Source organism: Bos grunniens, chromosome 8 (assembly GCF_055505025.1).
Source record: "Bos grunniens cultivar Pamir isolate PY7600 chromosome 8, Bosgru_T2T1.0, whole genome shotgun sequence".
NCBI lineage: Eukaryota > Metazoa > Chordata > Mammalia > Artiodactyla > Bovidae > Bos > Bos grunniens.
In genome coordinates this window covers 105,975,456-105,990,476 of record NC_141172.1, presented here as the reverse complement: position 1 = coordinate 105,990,476, position 15,021 = coordinate 105,975,456, and the positions used below count along the sequence as shown (strand labels likewise).

At 45.7% G+C, this 15,021-nt stretch overlaps 1 protein-coding gene across 12 annotated transcripts in view; it reads left to right on the top strand.

Moving 5' to 3' along the window:
- Positions 1–15,021, top strand: part of ASTN2 (astrotactin 2) — a 1,042,634-nt gene that overhangs the window by 293,144 nt on the left and 734,469 nt on the right. For 10 of the 12 annotated variants that reach the window (XM_086413912.1, XM_086413910.1, XM_086413916.1 and 7 more), the window contains one exon: positions 10,337–10,489. The exons of the other annotated variants lie outside the window; for them this stretch is intronic. In XM_086413912.1, coding sequence (XP_086270038.1) covers positions 10,337–10,489 — 153 coding nt within the window. The remainder of the gene's footprint in view (positions 1–10,336; positions 10,490–15,021) is intronic. 12 annotated transcript variants of the gene reach the window in all.

The following is a 15,021-nucleotide window of genomic DNA, read 5'->3' as shown; positions in this document are numbered from 1 at the left end:
GCCATTGCCTTCTCCGAAAGAAGGCTCTATATTTCAATTTATTACTGTATCCCTAATGCCCACCTTAGGATTTACCACCCAAGAATGGTGTCAGATGAAGAATTCCAGTTGTGGAGTGTGGGTGGCCCTCTAGTGCTGAGGAGTGCTGAGCCACATACATGGCCTTCCTTTGCAGTTATGAAAAGGATGAATCTAGGAGAAGAATCTGACTAGTGACTGTGAGTTTGTTCCATCAGATTCTAGGCACACACACACCATCTGGGGTTGGGTAGAAGATTTGGATTTGCTGTGACTGATGGTCTAAGATCTTTTTGGCAGTAACAATATTAAGTCTCATCTTTAAAATGCTTACTCTGTATCAGGCACTGTGATAAGCATTTTTAACATCTCATTTAATCCAAAAACAGCTCTATGAAGTTGAAATTGCAAACCCCATTTTAACACTTGGAGAAGCAGAGGCTCTGAGGAGTTAAGCAATTTACCCAAGTATTGCAGCTAATGAGAAACATAGCTAAAATTCCAAACTGTGGCTAGTTCTGAAGCCTTTCCATAGCCATGCCTTGCTACCAAGGTGTTAATAAAGTGACCAAGAAGTCTTTGGCCTAGCCTGTCTGTTTGCTTGATCCTTTCTCCCTTGAACAGGACTTGTTGATTTCCGGTATAAACTCCAGCCCATCCTCTGGAAAACTCCTCTGCCTCTATGGTCCTTCTGTAGTAAAGACAGCATTGGGCTTCTCTGGTGGCTCAGACAGTGAAGAATCTGCCTGCAATGCAGGAGACCTAGGTTTGACCCCAGAGTTAGGATGATCCCCTGTAGAAGGGAATGGCTACCCAGTCCAGTATTTTGCCCTGGAGAATTCCATGGACAGAGGGTCCTGGTGGGCTACAGTCTTTGGGGTCACAAAGAGTCAGACATGACTAAGCAAATAACACACAACACACACACACACATGAAGACAGAGTTAGTTGAGAGAGATGAAAGTGCTTTACAGACTGAAGCATGCAGTTAAGCCTGTGGTTATTGTGTTCATCTTGTTGAAAGCACATTTCATTTACATTTATAACTGCAAGGCCACAGAGCTGGAAAGAATCTTTGAGACCATCTGTGTCCTGGCTAGGAACTTGGAACCTGGAAGGTATTGTGTTTTTAACAGAGCAGAGGAAAATATCGCTGTATTTAATTCCATCATTCAAACTCAGTGCAGTTCTCCAGCAGAAATTATTACCACCTTACAGGTCTGCAGTATTAACTGACAGACCCAAGATCATATATATAAGAAAAGGCTAGTCCCAAGCTTTTCAATTTGTATTTGTTGCTGTTTGTTCATTTGTCTTGTCTGCAGGCACTTGTTTGAAGATAAGTTGTGCCAGGCACCAAAGGTTTAAGAACATTCGTGGAAGAGAAAACTAAAAAGTGAGAAAATTCTATCCATCAGTTTTTATCCCTGAGAATTGGGAAGAGCTGGTCATTTAAAAAAAAAAAAATATGTGTACGTGAGTTTTAAATTTACTCATGGAGCATTCTCAGCTGGTTAGGGGACCCTGGCTGTTTTCTTTGCTACTTCTTTATTTATTGAAAAGATGATTCCTGTATGAGAGGGAATGTTGGATTCTGGAACTGGATTCTCACACCTTCCAAATTTGATGGTTCTTTCCATCTCTACCAGATCTTCCTAGCCGAAGTGTTCTTCATGTTCGGGATGCCTTCTCTGATTACCTGTGCTGTGCTGTGCTTAGTCAATCACTGTCCAACTCTGCGACCCCGTGGACTGTAGCCCGCCAGGCTCCTTTGTCCATGGGGATTTTCCAGGCAAGAATAATGGAATAGATTGCCATTTCCTTCTCCAGGGGATCCTCCTGACCCAGGGATTGAACCCGTGTCTCTTGTGTCTCCTGCATTGGCAGGCAGGTTCTATACCCCATATATCCATATTCATATCCATATTCATATACATACATCATCTATTGGTTAGATATCTATCAGTCTGTTGAGATTTAAGGGATCTTCTCATGTGTTGTGGAGACTGACAGGTCCAATATTTTCAGGGTAGGCTAGGAGGTTAGAGGGGGCTTCCCTGGTGGCTCAGATGGTAAAGAGTCTGCCTGCAATGCAGGAGACCTGGGTTTGATCCCTGGGTCTGGAAGATCCCCTGGAGAAGGGAACAGCAACCCACTCCAGTATTCTTGCCTAGAGAATTCCATGGACAGAGGAGCCTGGTGGGCTACAGTCCATGGGGTTGCAACAAGTCGGACACGACTGAGCGACTTTCACTCACTCACTCAGGAGACTAGAAATCCAGGGAAGAGTTGTTGCAGCTCAGGTCTGAAGGCAGTCTGCTAGCAGAGTTCCTTTCTTCTCGGAAGAAGTTCCTTTCTTCTTCTTTTCTGGTGAGGCCTTCAACTAACTGGATGAAGCCCATCTACATTAGAGAGGGCCATCTTACTCAAAATTTACTAATTAAAGTATTAATCTCATCTAAATAATGTCTTCACAGAAACATCTAGGGAGATGTTTGGCTAAATAGCTGGGTATTACAGCTTTGTGAAGTTGACACATAAAATTGACCATCACAAGGTCTGAGATGAATATTATTCTATACTTTGGGGAAACTGGATTCAGAAATTGGAGACCTCAGTGCCGCACCTTGTTCCGCTGCTGACATTTTTTGATGACTTTGTCTCTTGGTGCCTCTATTTTCACATCTGAGTAAAAGGGGAAATATATACCTAAAGTAATTTTTAAACTAGGTATCTTATATCGCAGATGCCTTTCACAGTGAATGAATAAATGGATGGATGGATGGATAGATGAATGAACTGAGCAATCATGAAGCTAAAGAGTGAGAGGGAGCTGGGTTGATCACTGACTGCATCCTAGAAGCTCTGTTAGACAGTTTATGTACATAATTACATTTAATCCTCCCCCAAACCCTGCAGACATTTAGAGAAACTGAGGGTTGTAAATGAGAAGGGAGTGTCTCCATCATTCACTGGCAGAGCTGACACTGGAACTTGGGGAGACTTTCTCACACATTGCACGAGGCAGTGTGGACAAGTGGTTGCCTACCTGTTGGTTGGTTCTCTGAACGCAGTTCTATAGGGCGACAGAACTGACAGCATGGGGCATGAGCTGAGTCTAGGCCCTCCAGGCTGGACAGTCTTGAGCATCGACACTGAACAAGGTTCTTGGCAAAGCAGGTCTGACTGTAGCCAAGGCAAGCCCCTGGCTCCAGCCAGGACCAGATTGCAGGGAACTCATGTCCAGTTGATTTAAGACGGGTGGCTAAGCTGTCAGAGTCCCTTTCCAGGCTCAGAGAAGTCATCTCCAAACTCAAAGACTAGGATATCCATGTCTGTCCACCAGGCAGGCCAGGAAGGGTATGTATAGGGTGGAACAGTGAATGGAGCCGGGTTCTGAGTCATAGTGAAGGTGAAGTGTTAGTCCCTCAGTCCTGTCTGACTCTGCAACCCCATGGACTGTAGCCCGCCAGGCTCCTCTGTCTGTGGGATTCTCCAGGCAAGAATACTGGAGTGGGTAGCCATTCCCTTCTCCAGGGCATCTTCCAGACTCAGGGACTGAACCTGGGTCTCCTGCATTGCAGGGAGATTCTTCACCATCTGAGCCACCAGTCATAACCTGAGTCTAAATCCCAGCTCTGCCATTTTCAAGGGTGTGACCCTCGGAGACTATTTAACTTTTCCAATCTTCAATTTCCTCATTTCTAAATAGCTAATAACACTTTTCAAAGCTGTTAGGAGGAATAAGTGAGCAAACATTAAAAAAAAAAAAAAAGTCAGCCTCCTTGCCTGGCAGAGAATTGGTGAATTTTTCAAGAATCATGAGTTTTCTTTATAAATAGACTGGATGAATCTAGAAATATTAAAGAGGATGATGATAAAGTAATACAGGAACTTGAACCCAAACCCAGACAAGTTTCAGTGGTAGACCTCACAGTCTGTGTTGGAGAGAGGAGTGCATGAGTGTTTGAACATGGCCTTGGTGAATACCACTGTAGACAGGGCAGGCGGTGCCTGTGCTGTAGGGTGGCATATCAGGCTGAAGCTTGCCTGGTGTCTGAAAACCAACACAACCTTTATGCCTCTGCAGAGGCACTCGGGTCTGCCTTGTCTTCGCCCTCCTCTCGCTGTCTCTGTCTCCTCCCCTATCCTCCGTATCCTTCCCTTTCCCTTCTCTTTATTGTTTTTCCAGCTCTCTCATCTCCTTTCCACTCTGCCATCTCTCGTTTCCACACCCTGACCTTGATTCCAGAGCACAGCTTTCCTTTCCATTCTTGCTTCATCTCCCTCCTCCCTGCACCTTTTTCCTGTTCTCTTTTCTCCATCTTGGCTTGGGGGCTGGGGCTTCAGTCTCCTCGGGCCCCAGCGGTTCATTCCCATTAAGCTTGACAATCTCTCATATGTCAGTTAGAAAGAGGCCGCTTCCCCCTCTTCCCCCTCCCTTTCCCGGGCCTGCCGCGATGCTCAGATTAAGTACCATCTGTTGCATTCATCCAGGCGACGGGTGAGCATTTTGCTGCTCTGGGGAGGCAGAGCTCAGCGGGTACCAGGAGGTAATGTGGCTTGTTTGGACAACTTGATATATTGATGTTGATAGAGCTACCGGATGGGATTGAGAGGGACGGGGGCGGGAGAGAGAGTTACCGAGGATGAAAGAGGCCATGGAGGGGTTTGCACAAGCACTTCCGCTCTAAGCCTGTCTGGGCTCCTGGCACCGTCACCAAGGCAAGAGCAGCCAAACAGATGGATAGGATTTGCTATGGTTGGGATCAGAAACCCCTGCAGCCCAGGGGAGCAAACCTTGCCTCTCTGTGTATCTTCCTCTGCTCCCAGCTGGTCAGATCGGCATCAGCTTAGGAGAAAGGAAAGCAGAAATAACAGGCTAGGAAGAGGCTGACCTTTTGGAGTTGCTGAATGTCAGAGCACGATGAAAAGGGATGATGTATCAGTCGAGGTTCCAGCTGGGCAAAGAAGGCATCCTCCAATGAGATTTTTAGGAGAAATTCAACGAAGTGACTATTTATAGAGAAAAGTCAGAATGCAGAGAATCAATGGGGAGGAACCAGGAAAAAATAAGTATCAGGAAGCCCACTACCAATTCCTAGAACTGAGGGGGCAGGGAGAGGGCAGGGTTTTATTAGCGTCTCTGAGAACTGGTTGTGGAAAAGGGGCCATGGCAGAAGTTACGATTGTGGAGGTCAGTCATTTGACGACTCTTTGTGACCCCATGGAGTGTAGCCGGCATCGTTTCTCTGTCCCTGGGATTCTCCAGGCAGTAATACTGAAGTGGGTTGCCATGCTCTTCTCCAGGGGTTCATCCCAACCCAAGGATCGAACCCAGGACTCCTGCATTGCAGGTGGATTGTTTACCATCTGAGCCACGAGAGAAGCCCTAAGGGCCCCAGTCTCTATCAGAAATATGATGTGGAAACAGGAAAGGAACAAGGGAAAACATCCCCTCAAATCTCCTCCCAGATCCTTCCAGGCCATCTCCCTGGGAGAACTCAACCAGTAGCCAGATAAGGAAGACCTGCAAAGTAGCCCATTGAGGGTATGCCTCCAGGAAACAGAGAGGAGCAGAATGAACCTGTGGTTGGAAGATGGGTCTAGGGGTCAAAGAGAGATCAGATAGTGCAGGCCAGGAGTGGTTCCGTGTTCCATAGTCTGCACTGTGTCAGAAGCTAATGTTCTTAATCATTACACACACTCCCTTTATACCTGTTTCAAAGAATGTGTGTGTAGAGCCTCTGTAGAGTCCAGTTTCTCTCTGGTGAATACAAGAAACCCTCTCCACGCGGACATCTGGGAGGCATCAAGTACCCTTCCCTAAAACTAAACTCACATTCATTCCTCTTCCGATGCCTCTCCTCTCATTGAGAAGTACCTTGTTCTGCCAGAGGTACAAGGTACCTCTCCACCTCCCTCTCCCTTATCCTCCCTTTCCAGTCAGTCACCCCTCCTGTAGGAGTTACACCTACAAAATAGCTCTCACATTTCCCCCTTGCTCTGTCTCCACCACTCTGCCATTTCTGTCTCTGCTCTCTCCTGATCCATCTCCTGTATTTCTGTCTCCACCTCTGCTAGTCTAGCATCTCATACATAGGTTAGATCGTGTACATCTCATATACAGACTTCTGTGCTCTGACACCACCTTCCTATTTAGCCTTCTCACTTCTATTTCTGACCTTCTCCAGTGAATTCTTCTTGCTACCACCAGAGCCATCTTTCCTCAATGAAGATCTGCCACCTAAAACCGTCACCATGTTCTCCTTGATAAGACCCAGAAGAGTGAGGGTTAGAGTGAAGGTCAAGGTTAGTGTTAGTACTGGGGTTTCCTACCTCTCTAGATGATCTCATACCACTTGCTTTCAGCATTTCAGCTGCAGTGGTGATCGGAGCCCCTTCCACATTTCTGCTCCCCATGGGGTCTTTGTTTAGACTCTTTCTTCTGACTCCTCTGATTTCTTCCCCTTCAGCCCCGACAGCTCCCTTTTCACCTGATTAACTCATACTCTTGCCAGAGCTTAGTCATGCTGCTCACATCCTTGAAACAATTTCTATGACTTTCCTAGACAAAGGCATAGTCCTCCAGCATAGCCTGTTTTTTTTTAATATAAATTTATTTATTTTAATTGGAGGCTAATTACTTTATAATACTGTACTGATTTTGCCATACATCAACATGAATCTGCCACGGATATACACGTGTTCCCCATCCTGAACCCCCCTCCCACCTCCCTCCCCGTACCATCCCTCTGGGTCATCCCAGTGCACCAGCCCCAAGCATCCTGTATCATGCATTGAACCTGGCCTGGCGATTCGTTTCTTATATGATATTATACATGTTTCAATGCCATTCTCCCAAATCATCCAATCACCCTCTCCCTCTCCCACAGAGTCCACAAGACTGTTCTATACATCTGTGTCTCTTTTGCTGTCTCGCACACAGGGTTATCATTACCATCTTTCTAAATTCCATATATATGTGTTAGTATACTGTATTGGTGTTTTTCTTTCTGGCTTACTTCACTGTGCATAATAGGCTCCAGTTTCATCCACCTTATTAGAACGGATTCAAATGTGTTCTTTTTAATGGCTGAGTAATACTCCATTGTGTATATGTACCACAGCTTTCTTATCCATTCATCTGCTGATGGACATCTAGGTTGTTTCCATGTCCTGGCTATTATAAACAGTGCTGCGATGAACATCGGGGTACACACGTCTCTTTCCCTTCTGGTTTCCTTGGTGTGTGTGCCCAGCAGTGGGATTGCTCATCTTTCACTTCTCCTTTTTGGTACGTATCACTTGCAAATGTTGCGTTTCTCTTGTCATTCGTGTCGTTACTGTTCGCCTTCATGTTCACATGGTGAGCACCACAAAGGAGTTTTGTTTGTTGTTGTTTCTGCCATCATACCCTGTTCTGGACCAGAAGTTTATGTCCCCCTCAAATGCATATGCTGAAGCCTTAACCCTCAATGTGACTAGCCCGCCATAGCAAAACACCATACACTGGGCGGCTTAAAGAACAGACATTTACTTTTCCCCAGTTCTGGAGGGCATCAGCATGGTCGGGTTCTAGTGAAGGCTTTCTTTATGCCATGTAAATGGCCACCTTCTCTTGGTGTCCTCACTGGGGATGGGGGGAATCTTTCTGTTCTTCTAAGGCCACCGTGCTATATGATTAGGGCCCCGATTTTATGATCTCCTTAATCTTAATTACATTCTAAAGGTCCCATCTCCAAATGTAGTCTGCTATAGACTGATCCGTGTATTCCACAATTCACATATTGATGCCCTAACCCCCAGTGTGAGTGTATTGGAGACAAGACTTTTGATAGGTCATTAAATTCAGTGAGAAAATAAGGTTGGGGTCCTAATTAAATAGGGTTTGTGTCCTCATAAGAAGAGGAAGACATCTCCCTCCCTCCCTCCCTCCCCCCACCCCACTTCCCTCTCAGCATGGATACACTGAGAAAAGCCCACGTGGACAAACAGTAAGAAGGAGCCATCTTCAAATGAGAATCTGACCAGTTTACATTATCCAGTCTATGATTTTTGTTATGTAAGCCCAAGCAGACCAAGACATATTTTCTGAAAATAGCGTAGAAGGAGTGAATGAGTGTGGAGATGAATGAATCCATGGATCTTGACAGATATGTGTGGGTCCCCACCCCGCCCCCAACCTTGTTGGATTCCAGACTGTGACTTGCTCTGGACTTTGGACCACAGGATAGCCCAATTCTGAGACTTCTGTGTAGATCAGTCTCCTTTCCAGGTTTAAAGCATCAGGATTGGGTGTGACTATACTTCTCAGAAGGGATTGTAGGCTTTTGCTGGAGGATTCTGTATCATAGGCTTGGAGTAGTAGACCTGTGTTTGGGACTTTCTTCTTGGCTCACCTTTAAGTAGACTTAACTGAGGTACCTGGGGATACGGACATCAGGAGAGGCATATGTGTACACTGTGCTACCACAGGGCCACTTGTATTGTCCATTGTCTTTTCCTTAGCAAGCTTAGATTCCCCTCTATGTCCCTGAAGATGAGGTTTCTCAGCGTCTGATACCCAAACCAGCCCTCTGGGAAGGAGCTACCCTGCAGACACATCTGTGTCTAAGCTGATAAAACTTCCTGAGAAAACAGGATCTCCTTAAAATTGGTGTTTGGATGTTCAGAAGCCTTCTTTGTCCACTCTGGAAAAGGCCCATCAAAGAAACAGGAATCTTTGGCACATCCCGTTCCTTGTCATCAGACAGCAGGTGGCTTAAACTGAAGAACTTTCCCGGCCTCTGGAGATGTCAGTGGAGGGAGGGCTGAGTCTGAAGATTTCAAAGTCTGGACTGTCTTTGGGGATTTCTCAGAACAAAGGCCCAGAGACCATTCAGCCAGTCTCCTTTTCTTCTTTCTCATTTCCTCTCCTCTTCTTTTATGTTGGCTCTCTGCTTCCTTCTCAAGTTCTTCTGTGTTTTGTTTTTTTCTTTTCACTTTTATCTTCAACGTTTTTTTCCCTCTGCCCTTTTGACATCACTCTCTCCATTGCCTGTAACTTTCTACCAGACTCAATTTAGAAATTTCTGAAAATGTGGCTACCAGAAGCTCCTTGGAGGGTATTGAAACACATGGAACATTGGAGTAGGGTTTAGAAGGCTTGACTCCACTGCTTAGTAGCTTAGAGCAAGTTGTATGCCTTGTCTGGGGAGAACCTCAGCTTCCCTTAGTGAAATGGGGCTCTTGTACCAAGCAGTCTGTATATCACAGCACCATAGTATGTGTGTGTGAAAGTCACTCAGTCGTGTCTGACTCTGCGACCCCATGGACTACACAGTCCATGGAATTCTCCAGGCCAGAATACTGGATTGGGTAGCTGCTCCCTTCACCAGGGGATCTTCCCAACCCAGGGATCGAACCCAGGTCTCCCATGTTGCAGGCGGATTCTTTACCAGCTCAGCCACCAGTCTCCTGAAATGATGTTCGCCCCAGGGCTGCTGTCTGCCTTTCCTGCCACTGTTCTGGTTCAGGCTTCCTTGTCTCTGGCTGGCTCTTGCAAAAGCCTCTGTGTGTGTACTCCACACTCTGGTTAGCAATTGTTATCACAGGGACTTAACTGGAAAATACCAATTTCTTCTTTAAAACCTTTCGACAATCACCTTTTGCCTTTGGGATAAAAATATTTAACTCCGCAAGGTGGCTCTCAACGTGATCTGGCCTCTGCTGCCTCATCTGCTCTGCCCAGGCTCCACAGCAGCCACACGGAACTTCTTTCATTTACTCAAGCACTGTGTTCTTTCTGGCTTCAGGTCTGTGCACATGCTTCTCCTTCCACCCAGGGCACTCTCTTATCCCAAATCTTTTCAGCAATTCCACCCTGATTCTGTATTATTTGCTAATTCCTAACCTCGTTTAAGGTCTTGGTGGAGGTATTGTCTCCTCCAAGAAGCCCACCTTGACTCCTCGGATGGGCGAGCCGACCTTCTTGGTGCTCCTAGAGCACTCTATATTCTTCTATCACAGGACTGTTGCAAGGTGTTGGCAATGCCTGGATATGTGTCCTACCAAGCTGTGGATTCTTTGAATTGTGGATGATGTTCACCATCATATCTCAAGGGCATGGGGGCGGTGCCCTTAAAAACACAGTAGGTGTTGCACCAATAAGTGTGCAGGGTATCAGATTCATCTCTCCTGGCCTCCGTGACTCCTGCATCATCACTGGGTCTGGGAGGGAGCTCCAGACACACAGAGGGTGGGGGTCCCAAGCCCAGTTCTCCAGGGCCTGACGGTGGGCCAAGCCCTAACTTTAGCCCCATTGCCCACCCTGTAGCAGCGGCTGAGGCGACGCAGGAGCCAGTGGAGTCCCTGATGCAGAAGTTCAAGGAGAGTTTCCGCGCGAACACGCCCATCGAGATCGGCCAGCTGCAGTCAGCACCACGCAGCATCTCAGCAGGGAGGCGGAAGAGGAGAAGCAGGCCCCGAGGTAGGTCCCCCGGGCATCTCTGGCCAGGATGTCCACAGCTCTGCCCAGGTTCTTAAGGTGCCAGGAAGAACGGTGCCCTCTTCCCCCGGCTTCCCTCTGCTCACAGAACCCACGCCACTGTCTCCCCGAGAAGTCGTCTCATCCGAAGCCCTGCAGAGAGAGGACCTGTGTCCCTGGGTGTAAAGGTCCCCTCTCTGGACCCCAGCATCCTCCTCTGAGAATGGGAATGAATTGCCATCTCCTAGAGTGGTTGGGAAGATTAGCATCAATCTATGGCCCGTGCCCAGCACAGCAGCAGAGCAGCGGGATACACTTTAAGTGTAGCTGGTGTCATTTTGGAGAGTGTGAGATAGTCAGGATGTTCTCATGGGAGACATTCTCAGACTGGGGTCACAGAGCAGGGTTTGGACCCCCTCTTTAATTGCCCAGAGAATCTAGTGGTCAAAGTAGGAGTGCTGTAAGTTAGACAGACTAGCTTCAAATTTTGGTTCTGCCGTTACCTAACACTTTGGGGCAGTTTCTTCACTTTTCCAAGCCACTCGTCTCTGCCTGGCTTGCCATAACATCTCAGCACAGTGCCAGCCAGCATACAATCAAAAAGCAGATCTGTCCCTCTTCCTTCTCCCTTTCCTCCCCATCATTATCATCAGCAGCATCATCCCCGTCTCCTTCTTCCTCTGACCTCATGGGTGACTTTGTGTCTGGGGCGACCGCCACTCCCATCATTGCCTAACCTCCCAAACTCAGCTTCATCCTTCTGTCCACGCTATAATCTCCAGCCAGTCATTCTTCCTCTTGACTCTTACTTCTCTAGTGCCTATAACTTGGTTCTGATTATGTCACTCTCTTCCTTCCATGGCTTCAGAGATTGTCCAGTGTCTACAAAAATGTTTCCGCTTATGAAAATGGCCTTTGAGGCCACCGCAGAGCTCCAGTCTCTGTGCTGTTCTAAATCCATGTGTTTCCACTTCATACCGTTTTCTCTCTGTGAAAAATTCCTGTCTAGCCCCGAAGAATGTTTATCGGCAGTTATTAACACTTTCTTACTCCAGGCAGGGGGCTAAATGCTTTGCCTATCTCATTTGATGGTCAGTAACAGGTACCGTGGTGATGCCCATTTTACAGATGCTGTCACTAAGGCACAGAGTCACCCAGAGGGACACTCTAGTAAGTATCAGAGCCAGGAAGAACTGAACAGTCTGAGTCTCAAACTTTTCTTTTCCACTAAACCATTAGATTCTATCCCAGTGAAGTCCTCCCTGTCTTTCCAAGCTTAACATGCATGGCGTATATTGGCAAAGAGATCACTGATAGTCACCATCACAGTTCACCCTGAATTCTCCCAAGTGTGAATTCTCTCACATCTTTATCCATGTGTTAAAGACTGACTCCATTTTTGTGTAATGTTATTTGCTTATGTCTGGCTCCCTCCTTAGCTAGACAGAGAGTTCTTTGAAGGCAGGAAGTATCTTATTATTGGAATCATCTTTGTGTTTCTGAGACTAAATTAGTGTCTGCACGCATGGTAGACACTTGTTATTCTCTAGATCTTAATCCTGTGAATTCCTGTATCCAGTGAAAAACCAAGATCTACACATTTAGCCAAGGTCATATATTGAGACAGAGGTTGAGGATTGAGTTCCTTTTTGGAATTCATGTGGTAGACCCCAGGTTGAACCATTGGGTAATGATAAAGATTAGTTACCTTGAGGTCAGCAATGTCTGAGCGCTGACCCAGCCCCATCGGTGGCAACTTGCTTAGCTTTGGAAGAGTCACTGGATGTCTCTGAGCCTCCAGTTCTTCTTCTGTAGAATGGGGATGCTGACCCCTACATCAGAGGACTGTTGTAAACATCTGATGAGATGAAGAATGTAGACTGCCTTGCAGCTCTTAGCTTATGTATATTAGGAACTGAAAAATGCTCTCTTGTATTTGTCATGACTTGAGCATTCAAGATCACTTGTAATTCCACTCAGCTTTAACTGTCCATCTTTATTGCTCCAGCATTCACCAAGAATCTCCTACCCATATCCTCTCTACAAATACAGTCCCCATAAATACACTTGCCACCAAGTCCATAACTTCACTGCTCTCCACCATCAATCTGAATTCCTTTCCTTAATGTCATATCCTTAACACTTTTTATGTCAATGCTTTCTTCCAATAACCATCTCTTTTATGCACCATAACTGTCTTAAGGAGACCTCTTCTGTTAGGCATTTGGGCTGTGCTTAGTCGCTCTGTTGTGTCCAACTCTTTGTGACCCCATAGACTGTAGCCCACCAGGCTCCTCTGTCCATGGGGATTCTTCAGGTAAGAATACTGTAGTGGGTTGCCATGCCCTCCTCCTGGGGATCTTCCCAACTCAGGGATCAAACCCAGGTCTTCCACATTAAAATGGATTCTTTACCATCTGAGCCACCAGGGAAGCGCTTGTTAGGCATTTTGGTTATTTCTAATTATTTCACAATTATAAGCAATGCCATGTCAAACTTTTTTTTTTGGAAAAAACTTGGCCTTCGTGTTGGATTCTGTTTTCCTTTCTTGAATTTCAGAATTAGATTGTTAGTGAAATCTATTATTTGGCTTAGACCATAATTGAATATCAACTTACTGTAATTTATAAGTTAGATGGGGACTAAGAGAACTCATACAGGTAGAAATTCATTTTTTTCCCTTAAATGTATTTCAAATTTGTCCCAAATATGTTAGTCACCACTGTGACCATTGCCACTTCTTACCTCCTGCTTATGACTATATCCTCCTGAGGTTCTCCCCAAAGCAAGCCAGAGTAATCTTTTAAATAAGATAAGGTCACTCTTCCACTTAAAATTATTCAGTGGTTCCCTGTTATATTTATTTCTTCTTTAGTTTTTATTAGTGTATAGTTGATTTACAATGTTTTGTTAGTTCCTGGTGTACAGCGAAGTGAATCAGCCTTATATACACATATATCCCTTCTGTTTTGATGCTCAGACAGTAAAGAATCTGCCTACAGTGCAGGAGACCCTGGTTTGATCCTTTGGTCGGGACAATCTGGAGAGGGGAATGGCAACCAATTCCAGTATTCTTGCCTGGAGGATTCCATGGACAGAGGAGCATGGCAGGCCAGTCTGGGGGAGTCTGAAGAGTCAGACAGGACTGAGGGACTAACACAACACCGTCTCTTGCCAGTTATTATTCAGTCACTAAGTCCTGCCTGACTCTCTGCGACCCCATGAACTGCAGCACACCAGGCTTCCCTGTCCTTCACAATCTCCCTGAGTTTGCTCAAACTTATGTCCATTCAGTTAATGATGCCATCCAACCGTCTGATCCTCTGTCACCCCCTTCTCCTCTTGCCCTCAATATTTCCCAGAATCAGAGTCTTTTCCAAAGAACTGGCTATTCACATCAGGTGGCCAAAGGATTGGAGCTTCAACTTCAGCATCAGTCTTTCCAGTGAATGTTCAGGGTTATTTCTTTTAGGATTGACTGGTTTGATCTCCTTGCAGGCCAAGGGACTCTCGAGGGTCTTCTGCAGTACCACAGTTCAAAAGCATCAATTCTTTGGCACTCTGTCTTCTTTATGGTCCAACTCTCATGTCCATACATAGCTACTGGAAAAATCATAGCTTTGATTATACTGACCTTTGTCAGCAAAGTGATGTCTGTGTTTTTTAAAATGCTGTCTAGGTTTGTCATAGCTTTCCTTCCAAGGAGCAAAGCATCTTTTAATTTCATGGCTACAGTCACCATTCACCGTGATTTTGGAGCCCAAGAAAATAAAATCTGTCACTGTTTCCACTTTTCCTCCATCTGTTTGCCAGGAAGTGATGGGACTGGATGTCAAGATCTTAGCTTTTCAAATGTTGAGTTTTAAGCCAGTTTTTTCACTCACCTCTTTCACCTTCATCAAGAGGCTCTCTAGTTCCTCTTCACTTTCTGCCATTAAAGTGGTATTATTTGCATATCTGAGATTGTTAGTTCTTCCAGCAATCTTGATTCCCAGTTAGGTCACCACAGAGCATAGAGATTCTTGTGCTATACAGTAGATTCTCATTTGTTATATATTTTATACAGAATAGTGTATATGGTGTTGGCAGTGGTTTAGTCGCTAAGTTGTTTCCAACTCTTGCGACCCCATGGACAGTAGCCCACCAGGCTCCTCTGTTCATGGGGTTTCCCAGGCCAGAATACTAGAGCAGGTTGCCATTTCCTTCTCTAAATCCCAATCTCCCAGTTCATCCCATCCACTCTTTCTGCCCTTGGTGTCTATGTGTTTTTTCCTATGTCTGTGTCTGTATTTTTGTTTTGCAAACAGGTTTATCTGTACCATTTTTCTAGATTCTACATATATGCAGTATTTGTTTTTCTCTTTATGACTTATTTCACTCTGTATGCCAGTCTCTAGGTCCACCCACGTGTCTGCAAGTGGCATGATTTTGTTCCTTTTTATGACTGAGTAATATTCCGTGTGTGTGTGTGTGTATGTGTGTGTGTGTGTATGTGTGTGTATGCCACATCTTCTTTATCCATTCCTCTTTTGATG